The sequence below is a fragment of the Mus caroli genome, chromosome 13, assembly GCF_900094665.2.
Source record: "Mus caroli chromosome 13, CAROLI_EIJ_v1.1, whole genome shotgun sequence".
Lineage (NCBI taxonomy): Eukaryota > Metazoa > Chordata > Mammalia > Rodentia > Muridae > Mus > Mus caroli.
In genome coordinates, this window is record NC_034582.1 from 42,321,131 (window position 1) to 42,331,603 (window position 10,473).

The 10,473-nt window shown below is 48.1% G+C and overlaps 1 protein-coding gene across 4 annotated transcripts in view; it reads left to right on the top strand.

Annotated features, from left to right (window-relative positions):
- The window catches only part of Kdm1b (lysine demethylase 1B), a 42,715-nt gene that overhangs the window by 25,693 nt on the left and 6,549 nt on the right, over window positions 1-10,473 (top strand). For all 4 annotated transcript variants that reach the window (XM_021180047.1, XM_029468250.1, XM_029468251.1 and 1 more), the window contains 6 exons: window positions 161-332; window positions 3,537-3,664; window positions 5,513-5,644; window positions 6,129-6,203; window positions 9,108-9,224; window positions 9,996-10,121. In XM_021180047.1, the coding sequence (XP_021035706.1) occupies window positions 161-332; window positions 3,537-3,664; window positions 5,513-5,644; window positions 6,129-6,203; window positions 9,108-9,224; window positions 9,996-10,121 (750 nt within the window). The remainder of the gene's footprint in view (window positions 1-160; window positions 333-3,536; window positions 3,665-5,512; window positions 5,645-6,128; window positions 6,204-9,107; window positions 9,225-9,995; window positions 10,122-10,473) is intronic.

Here is a 10,473-nt window from a genome sequence, read left to right on the forward strand (position 1 = left end):
CTGCTTCGCTTGGCTGTCACCCCCAGCAGGCACACCAAAGCCTTGGTTTTGAGTTATTAGCGTCATCATGAGGGCAAGCGATTCCTAACTTGAGCTTAGACGTTGTAGGTGTTTTTTTCCAGGAAAGACTTTTCACCCTGTTCTTCTTGTTATTTTGAAGCTTGGCATCAGCATGCGTAAGTTGGGAGAGAGATGTGACTTAATTCAGGAAGGTGGACGGATAACTGACCCCACTGTTGACAAACGCATGGACTTTCATTTTAATGCTCTCTTGGATGTTGTCTCTGAGTGGAGGAAGGATAAGACTCTGCTCCAAGATGTCCCTTTAGGAGGTATGAGGAGGAGGACGGTGGTGTGATGGTTTCCTCGTAGTGTCTGCAGGAGGGCCGGTCCTTACATGCATCCCTTTGATTGAACTCTGCAGATTTTCTCAGAGGCGGGCAGGTTCTTCCTGGGGTCTGTCGCTGCTGGCCTGTGCATGCTTGTGTGTGCACTGGCTGGGGCGCTTGATCACGCACACACACACACATGCACACACATGCACGCACACATGAACCTTACTTTGGGCACGTCGTTTAACTAAATTATCCAAACATTTACTTTTCAATCCCCTAGAGAAACTTCCTTATATGGAAACCTGTGGTAAGCCCTCGTATATGCCTATTAGCCCATATATACTTTCTGAAGGTCTCAGTATATCAGGATTTCTTTCCTTTCTTTGGCTTTAGTTGTAATAGGTTAAGTTCTTTTAGTGTATTTTTTTAAAGTGCTTAATATATATTAAGAATAAGAATATGAAACCAGAACTGCGACTGTGGCACTTGAATGGGGCACTCACAACTCTCAAGCACACTTAACTCCTTACGGCGACTGAAGGCACCACTGGCACTCTGTGTACCGCCTCTCGCATTTCTCTTTATGTCACCTGAAATTTTGTGATCTGCAGTTTTCATTTGTAGTTCTTGGAGGCATGGTAGTTTTTGGAGTGTGAATGTTTGAACTCTCTAACATGTTAATTTCTTTACCCACGTATTTTGACAAACGTGTTTTCACTTCTTCAGTTGATAATGTACCTCACTTCAGTAGCAGGTGTTTAAAGTTTCATTGCTGTTGCTGCGATAGACTCTGAGGAAAACAGCCTGGGAAAGAAAGGGTTAGGTTACAGCCCGCCACGGCAGGAAAGCCACATCTCATCCATAGTCAGGTGCTTGGAGAAAAGAAATGGCCGCATGCCACCTGCTCACTTTGCTTTTCCTGCGTTAATGACACTCTGGGGACCAAAACCCAGTGGTGGTGTTGCCCACTTTCAGGCTTTGTCTTCCCACATCAAGGCAACTGAGACATGTATGCAGTCTCACTGAATCACATCCAGTCCCAGGAAATGCTACTTTGTATCAAGTTGACAATTAACGTACACACAGGCACGGTCTTTCCTTCTCTGACACCTCTGAGAAACCGGACCACAGTCAGATCATCCTTGGAAGTACTGGCAGATGACCATGACAGAATTCCCAGAAATCCCCGCCAGGCTGCAGGCCCACTGCAGTGTGTAGTATCCAGACCAATTGTCAACCTCTTGGAATTGAAATTGTTAGGTTGACTTGAGAATTCTCCAAATTTTACTTTTTTTTTTCTTTTGAGACAGAGACTCGCTATGTAGTCCAGGCTAGCCTTGAACTTGGAATCCTCCTGTCTCAGCCTCCAGAGTGCTGGGATTTGAGGTGAGTGTCATCACCCCCAGCTCTCTTCTCAGTGTTTTCACTGGCTGGGTTCTCTTTGTTTTTTTCTTAGCTCCTCACTTGCTGGTGCAGCTTTTTTTCTCTTGGCCTTGTTTCTAAAAAGTTAAAGGAGGCCCAAGGATAATTTATAAGTAATGTTTAAGCTTAATTTATTTGAAAAGTTTTGCTGATCTATGCATACATCTGTGTGAAGTTATGGTTGTATTCTACCTTTCAGCATATCTGCTATGTACAATGTCAGTACATGGAGTGTGTGTGACCGTGTGAATGCTTTGGGGCTAAAGATCATTTCAGAAGGAGTGCACACGGAAGTTTTAAAATGTGACTCACACAGACATTAGGTTCAAGCTCCCCTTAGTCTGCCTGTGCTTCCTTTCATGCTGGGCTGTAACAGTGGTGAGCTCTCCTGTTCCACAGAGTGGAGAGCTGCTGTCAGCATGAATGGGCTGCTACAGAGAGCTTAAGACTCCAGGGCAGAACCCAGTGCAAGCCCAGGGTCCCTGGGAACATAGTGTTAGCAATTAGTGTAACAATAAGAACATCTGAGTGAGATTTTGGAGTTGGCAAAGAAACAAAAGTTGAGCTAGTCTTAAAGGTGTTGAGGCTGAGTAGAGATGTGGAGTTCTAGCCCCCTGCCCCCCCCCCGTTCTTGGCCCTCCCCCCAAGCTATGTAGTATTAATAAATACATACCTTGTCTCAGCACAGCTCAGGCTGGAGCTTCGGGGATCACTTGTCTACCCTGCTTCAAGGCACTGAGTCTATTTTTCAGTTCTGAAAACAAACCAGCAGAACAGATGCTCCGTGGTGTGTCTAGTCAGACAGATGCACAGATTCCATAGAAACCTGGGATCTGTGACAGGTGTAGGTGATGGTTGTTACTAAATAGGAGCCACCTGTACTAAGATGCTTGGAATTAGGCATAAGCCAGAGCCCTCTGATACCTAATGTGTACCCTCCCCCCCGCCCCATTTACTGTCTAGTTAAGACAGAGCTGAAATTCTGTAGTAATGGGATGGATAAGTGCTGAGGTTGATAAGTGATAGATAAGTGGGAAAGATGACACGGTTTGTAAAACAAAGGTGAAAACCAAGCCAGAATGGAGGCCCGCAGCTGTAATCCAGCACCCAGGAGGCTGAGGCAGCAGCTGGCTAACACTAGATTATAAGGCATGGAGGGCCAGGTCCTTGGAGGGTGCACTTAAACTCCACAGCAGGGATAGAATTTACCCTGAAAGGATCACGAGCTGTGTGGCCAAGCCTCAAAGTGGGCAAGTCATACTTGCTACTCAGGTGAGGCCACCAGGTGCCCACCCAGCTCAGCTTTTAGAAGAACGTAATCGTCTGTTGCAACAGGAATTCATTAGTGGTATTGAGGAAGATGGCCGAGTCAGTGGAAGTCCGAAGAAGAGAATGCAGCCTACCAGACTTCCATAGTTGCAGGGAGATGTCACAGGAACGTCCAGGCCATAGCAGTGAGCAGACAGGGAATGGCAGGCCTGTTATGCTTGTGTAAAGAGACTGTTGCACTCATGAGCAGAAGGGAGACAGATTCTAGCTGAGCAGGATCTCAACCCGTCTTAAGGTGTAGCTGCCTCGGAAGCTTTTTCCATTAAGGCAGGTGTTCAAGTGCCGAGGACTCCCCAGCCCCATCAGGACTTTATTGCGTATCAGTTATTCCCGAGTTTGCTTGAGGAGGCTGGAAGTTTGGGGCTCTGTTGGGGAAAGCAGCAGGATCAAGAACATGACAGGAGTTTCCTTCTCCGCTGATCTTTCTGCTCTGATCCGTTCCCACCACAGAGAAGATAGAGGAGATCTACCGAGCTTTTGTGAAGGAGTCTGGCATCCAGTTCAGCGAGCTGGAAGGACAGGTGCTGCAGTTCCACCTGAGTAACCTGGAGTATGCTTGTGGCAGCAGCCTGCACCAGGTGAGCCAGCCGGCCTGGAGTGGGCCGTGACACACTGTGGCAGGCAGCTGGGGGGGAGGGGGGGCTCGTTCAGGAAGGTCCTCCCGCGCAAGTATGAGGGTCTGAGTTCGGATCCCCAGCACCCATGAGAAAGTGAGGCCCGGTGGCATGAGCGCGTGATCTCAGTGCCAAGGAGGCAGAGACAGGAGGATCTGTGAGGATTGCTGATGGCCAGTCTAGCCAGCTGGTGAGCTCTAGGTTCAGAGAGAGACCTGGTCTCAAAACTAAGGCAGGGAGGCTAAAGGAGGTACCCAGAGTCTACTCTGGCCTCTACATCTATGCACACACAAAAGGATGCTTATAACTATGTGCATGTTGTATGTATAAATATGGAATGTTAGGCTGCTTGGGACTAAGGAAGAAAGGTTCTGTTGCCCAGAACGTTGTGAACCATGGCTTCACAGTATGATTAACTCCATAGTTTTATTAGTATCATTATTATTCTGAGTCTCTCTGGTCCATTTCTCTCTGTGTGCATATTCATACTGTTGCTTCAGTGCCAGCACAAACACGCATGGTCAGCGGGCAGCTGTCCGGAGCTGCTTTCACTGTAAGCTGTGATGATCAAATGAGGTCATGTCTGTGCAGCAGGCACTTCCACCCACAGAGCCCTGTTCTTGTAACCCAGGCTGACCCACTTGCTATATGGCTCCAGCTCCTCCTGCTACCACCTCCCATGTTGCTAGGGTCACGGGTTTGCACCACACTTGGCTGGTGGCTTTTAAAGCTTGCTCTGTAGCCCAGGCTGTCCCTGAACTCCAGCTCCTGTCTCAGTCTCTCCGGTGACAGGACTACAGACATGTACCGCTGGGAAGATGCTCAGTCCTAAGATCAAGAAGGGAGTCAAGAGTCTCTTCTTTCACTGGTCCCTCCCTCCTCAGCCCTGATCCTGCGCCATGGCCCTGGGACTCATTTTAGTGGAGCCATGTTGCTAAAAAGGCTGCTCCAAGAAACCAGAACAACGTAGCCTCGAAGTTCTGTCTCATAGAATTAAATGTCAAGCCTCCCTAACTCATTGTGAATCCAGCACCCTACGAGCCTGCCGAGAAGCTGTATGGGTATTCAGGGCAGCCCTGCCTCAGCACCACTCTGCGTTACAATGTGAATGGAACCCTTTCCCCCAGATGTGTTGAGTCTTGGCCTCTATGGACCTCCTGCCCTTGTAGAAGAGAAAAAGTTGGTGTGTTTTCCTGTGGGGCTAATCAAATACAGTTTGATCTCTATAAAATTTGCCTTTCTCAGAATTGCTGATGCATAAAATGAACTATAAAAAAAATATCAAGAAAAGGAACCTACTCTCAGACTGTTTAACCCTTCCTCCCCAACTTGTCCTGCGCGTGGGTGTACATGTCGGTCAGAGGACAATCTCAGTACTGTTCCTCACGTGCTGTCTACTTTTATTTATTGTGAAATAGTCTTATTCTGCAGTGCCTCAGTTTTCCAGGTGTAGAATTTTTTTTTCTTTTTTTTTTTTTTTTTTTTTTGAGACAGGGTTTCTCTGTGTAGCCTTGGCTGTCCTGGAACTCTCTGTAGACCAGGCTGGCCTTGAACTCAGAAATCCGCCTGCCTCTGCCTCCCAAGTGCTGGGATTAAAGGCGTGCGCCACCACGCCCGGCTCAGGTGTTGAATTCTTGAAGCCATGAGCCGCCATGTCTGTCTAGACCTTCTATGTGTCGAATAGTTTGCCTTCCCCAGACATTGGTGTCCTTGGTGATTGATGCCTTGATGGCGTCTCCCGCCTGACGCTGTCCTCAGGGGCAGCTTTAGGGTTTACGTTATGGCTTCCTAACGCCTTGTGTTGTTTCTCAGGTGTCTGCTCGCTCCTGGGATCACAATGAATTCTTTGCCCAGTTTGCTGGTGACCACACTCTCCTCACACCAGGCTACTCCACTATCATTGAGAAACTGGCTGAAGGACTAGACATTCGACTCAAATCTCCAGTGAGTATGGATGGGAAGAAGGCTCCGGTTTGTTTGGGGAGGATGTGAGGTTTGGGGCAGCTGTAGTTTCAGGCATGGTGATGCTTAGGAGATGGGCGTTGGTTTGGACAGTCAGCCAGTATCTCCCAACACTTTGAAGGGTGCAACTGTAGCCTCAGAAGCACAGCATCCACCCAGTTAAACAGTGCCCAAGGTTTGGGTACCCAGTGTAGCCTGGGTACAACTGGCTAATAACACACTGACCTCTCTAATCCTAATCTGATACTTAGTTCTTCATTCCAGTGGGCTTACAGCATCTTAAGATCATGCAGATGGTTTGTCTGTCTTGGTGCTGAAATAAGGGCTGTTCCGTTATCCCGACAGGCGTGAGAGCGCTACCTGCCCAGCCCTCCCTGGTCCTCAGTGCCTCAGCAGTACACATGCCATCTATGGGAGCTGGAACGGTTCAAACCCTCACGCTGTTTCAAACGTTTTTCTCGGACAGGTGCAGAGTATAGATTACACTGGCGAGGAAGTGCAGGTTACCACAACAGATGGTATGGGGCATTCTGCACAAAAGGTAGGTGCTGAGGTCCTCCTGTGCTGGAGCACTGTACTGCCGAGGGCCTGCGGGCAAGAGAACGGTCTTCCCCATCAAGCTTTGGCCTTGGCCATCGGCCTAGAGACTTGGTGGTTTCTAGTGAAGTAGATCTACCCAGTAGTTGTGTGTAGCTCACAAATATGAAATAGTCAGGCACCGTCTAAGCACGTGGCAGATGGAATCCTGTGTTCCTTACAGTGGGTCCTGTGTACATTGGTCCTAATAATTGAATAAGAACATTCCCAGGGCTGGAGATGGAGCTCAAGTGTGAGGACCTAGGTACTATCCTCATTTCTTCCTCCTCCCAAAAGTGCCTTGGCCAGATGAGTTTGTAAGTGTCGCAGCACAGCCCTCTTAGGGCTGAAAGGGCTTGGTGAGGACCTGTTACTTCAAGTCTGTACTGTATATCTGGGTTTTTTGGTTTTTGGTTTTTTTTTATTATTATCCGTGGAACCCTTTTCAAAATCAAGTTTCGCCTTGAAACTGTATCTCACATGGCTTATGTACTTTGATGTAACGTGGGCTTTTGGTAATTGGCTATTAGGCGGATGGTGCAAGGTGCAGGTCTAGCTCCTGAAATCACTGTGTGACGCCTGTACTGGATTAAAAAGGCAGCTGCTTGGGGCAGAGGGATTTAATCAACCCTGAAGTCAGACTTGGTTATTTCTGGGGATGGGGTAATGACAAAGAGATCTCTCTGATGGGCCAGGCCACCTGTTAGCATACTAGCTTTGCTCTCTGACGCCTTTTCACAGTCATGAATATTCATACAGAAACATATTACACTGGGAGAACAGGGCCTAGAGATGCTTGGGGCTGTTATCAGCTGTCTGGGAGACCTTGCAGTGGTCCCAGCACCCTGCATTCTCATTGGATGTGGCTGGACATGGTTTCTCAAGCCTCTTGTGATTCCCTGTGGCTTGCACTGGGTGGTGATGTCACTGTAAGCTCCTAGGATAAGGCTCTTCCTAAGGTTGGCATTTCAAGTGCCACCTTTTAAAATTACAACTCAGCTGGCCGTTCGACTGAGCTAAGTCTGTCTGCCTACGTCTTGGTGTCTAGGATAAAATGCTACTTGTATTTCCCTGCCAGGTCGCTCTGCTAACGTTGGCTAGACGTACTCCTGAGCCCTTGTACCTAGGCCTTCTAGCTGAATCAGGGCATAGCTACAAACTACCCAAATATTTTTATTAGGTGGCTAGCACTCATCACAGTTTGTGTTGGACGTCTTCTCCGAGATGGGAGCGAAAGCTTTCCAGCCCAGGTAGGGAGGTAGAAACCCGTGACAGACTGTAACTTGCTCTCAGCTGCTTCTGCAGAGAATGAGTCTCATTGTCCACCAGGGTGTGCTTATACCGCTGGACTGGTGGCTTACTCAAGCGCTTGTACTTCGATAGGGAGACTTGTAGGTTTAACTTCTTGCTTTGGAGTTGAGTCAGCTGTTGTTAACGACTGCCTTGGTCACGTGGATGCTGCCCACATGTGAACAACTGTAAACTTTAGGAGAGAAGACGCTTTATAATTTGAGACTTTGGGGCATCAGAAAACAGTGACAAAATTCCCAGAAGAACTCTGGGCTTGCTTTGCTTCCAGAATCGGTGGTTAAACCGATCATATGGAGGAAGTACTTGAAGACGAGAGCAGATAGGACGTTTTAGAGTTGAGCTGCGTTCCACCTGCATTCTGTGTCATCATTACTGAAAGGCAGACAGACAGATTTCCTTCCGTCCCTCTCCCCACAGAGCTCCCTTGCCACTGCGGTTTTCCCAAGCAGTTGTACACACATGTGGGAAGTGTAGCCCGCCTGACTTTGCCCCTCTACTGCTGCCTCTGCCCACAGCACAGTGGTCAAGGCCCCTGCTTGTGCTTGCCCAGGGGCAAGGCAGGCGTTACCTGTTCTGCTGGTGCAAGTCTTTGTATATGTGGGGTGACTCTGGTGATGAGTTAGCAGTAATAACTTTTTGACTGAGCCATGGTTCTAGAACTAGAACTTTCTGAACGGTAAGGTGAGACCCAACAGTTCTCCTTGATGGCTTGGTTTTATTAGGTGGCCTCATAGCTCCTTTTCCCGCAGTGCCCATAGGTCATTTCGTAGCCTTGGTTAGCTTTAGCCATCTAAGTGCTAGCATTATAGGCCTGTGCTGCCACACCCTGCCGAGTCTTTAAAGAGTTCAGTTTGACCTTTAGGACCCCTTGGAACCCCTTGTAGTAAAGTCCTTTCTGCTTTAAAGGTTCTCGTGTGGTTCTGTAGTTATAACCCCAGTAACTTGTGATTTGCTTTATCAGTTTTGGAGCATATCATTGCCTCCGAGTTTTAAGTATTACTCTGAGCCTGAGATTAGTAAAGGCAGGTATCTCCTTTCTGCTCTAGGCCGTTAACAGGGATGGTCTTGAGAAGGACAGAACAAGCTGTGATCATGTCGGGCCCTCCCTCCCTGTCTGTCTTCAGTTTTGGCAGACAAGATCTCACTGTCTATCTGATTGACCCAGAACTTGTAATGTAGTCCAGGCTGGCAGGATCATCTTATCTCCATCTCTGGAGTGCTGGGATCACAAATGTTCACCACCCTGCTTGGCTGGGCATTTCCATACATAGCACTGCTTTTTAGAGCTAAAGTCTGCTACCCTCCTGACACAGCACTCTTATTAGCCACCAGGAAGGGTCTGTATGTGCATTCCTGTGTAGATCCAACATCCACGTACCCAGACACTCTTGTGCAGTGAACATCCTGAGTGGTCCCTCAGAGATTGCAGACCATGAAGTGGAGTGCTGACGGTTTTACGACTGCAAGCAGAGAAGAAATAGTCAGGGCTGGTATGAGCCCCTGAGAAGTGTGGGTAATTCCTGCTGCTGCTGTGTTACCTGTTCATTGTTTCCCACAGGTGTTAGTCACTGTGCCATTGGCCATACTACAGAGAGGTGCCATCCAGTTTAATCCACCATTGTCAGAAAAGAAGATGAAAGCCATCAACAGCTTGGGTGCAGGCATCATTGAAAAGGTGACCTAAGTTTCCCCTTAGCCTCAGAATTCAGAGATCAGTGCTGGCTGATAGTTTTGTTTGGATAAGGATCTGTTGTACAATTAGGCAAACAAAGGGGAGTAAGGATAAAACAGGGTGTACTCTATACATGTATGAGCTGTCAGATATCCAATTCAGTCCATTAAAAAAAATGGGGAAAAAAGATATTAGAAAAAGTTCAGCCCTATTTTTTAAAAATTCTGATGTAATTTGGATAAAAAAAAAGGCCAGCTAGATTCTGTTTTGACTTCTAAGAGCCTCCTAATCAGCTCTCTCTAACCCTCAGAGAGGGCCTCATGGACTCTAGACTGCTTTCAGACTATGTAGCCTAGGGGTAGACTTGAAGTCCTTGTTTTCCTGCCTCCACTTATCTAGTGCTGAGATGATCAGCCTGCCCACCCCTGCCTACTGTGCCCATCAGGGGCATGAGTCTGCTTAGCTGAGTCTGGCTTTGCTAAGGTGGTCCTTAGTTTGTTCTGCTTCCATGGCCGTCCTCCCTCCCAAGGGAGCCCAGTGGTTTGTCCCTCTAGCCTTTGTGGTCTCCTTTAGCAATGCCATAGGTATTGGAAAGCCTCTTTAATGGCATGGAACTTGTGGGTAAGCAAGAAGCTCCGAGAACTACTCAGGTGGGAAGCACGGGCACTTCTGAAGCAGGCGGGATTGTTTGAGTAGACACACAGGGTAGGTTGCATTTAGAGATGGCCTGTGACTGACAGCGTGCGCTTAGCCATGTCTCTGCTCGCTTTCCAGATTGCCTTGCAGTTTCCGTATAGATTTTGGGACAGTAAAGTTCAAGGAGCTGACTTTTTTGGCCATGTTCCTCCCAGTGCCAGCCAACGAGGGCTCTTTGCTGTATTCTATGACATGGACTCTCAGGTAAAATTCTGTGGTGTGGTTTGAGTTCCCTTCTTGAAGGTTAGGGGTGGGTGTTACATGCCATGCTCAGGAGGGAATGAAGATTGTGTCAATTCATGGTATGTAGGGACAATGCCTTGACAGGGCATTTCCTAGTTCTTGCCTGGCTTTCTCAGAAGTACCAGTTCTGTCCTGGGGTATGACTCAGTGCTCTAGAAACCTTAGTTCAGGTTGAAAGTGAATTGCTCAGGTACAGTCAGCAAGAGTGGACCAGAAAGCCGGGCGTGGTGGCGCACGCCTTTAATCCCAGCACTCGGGAGGCAGAGGCAGGTGGATTTCTGAGTTCGAGGCCAGCCTGGTCTACAAAGTGAGT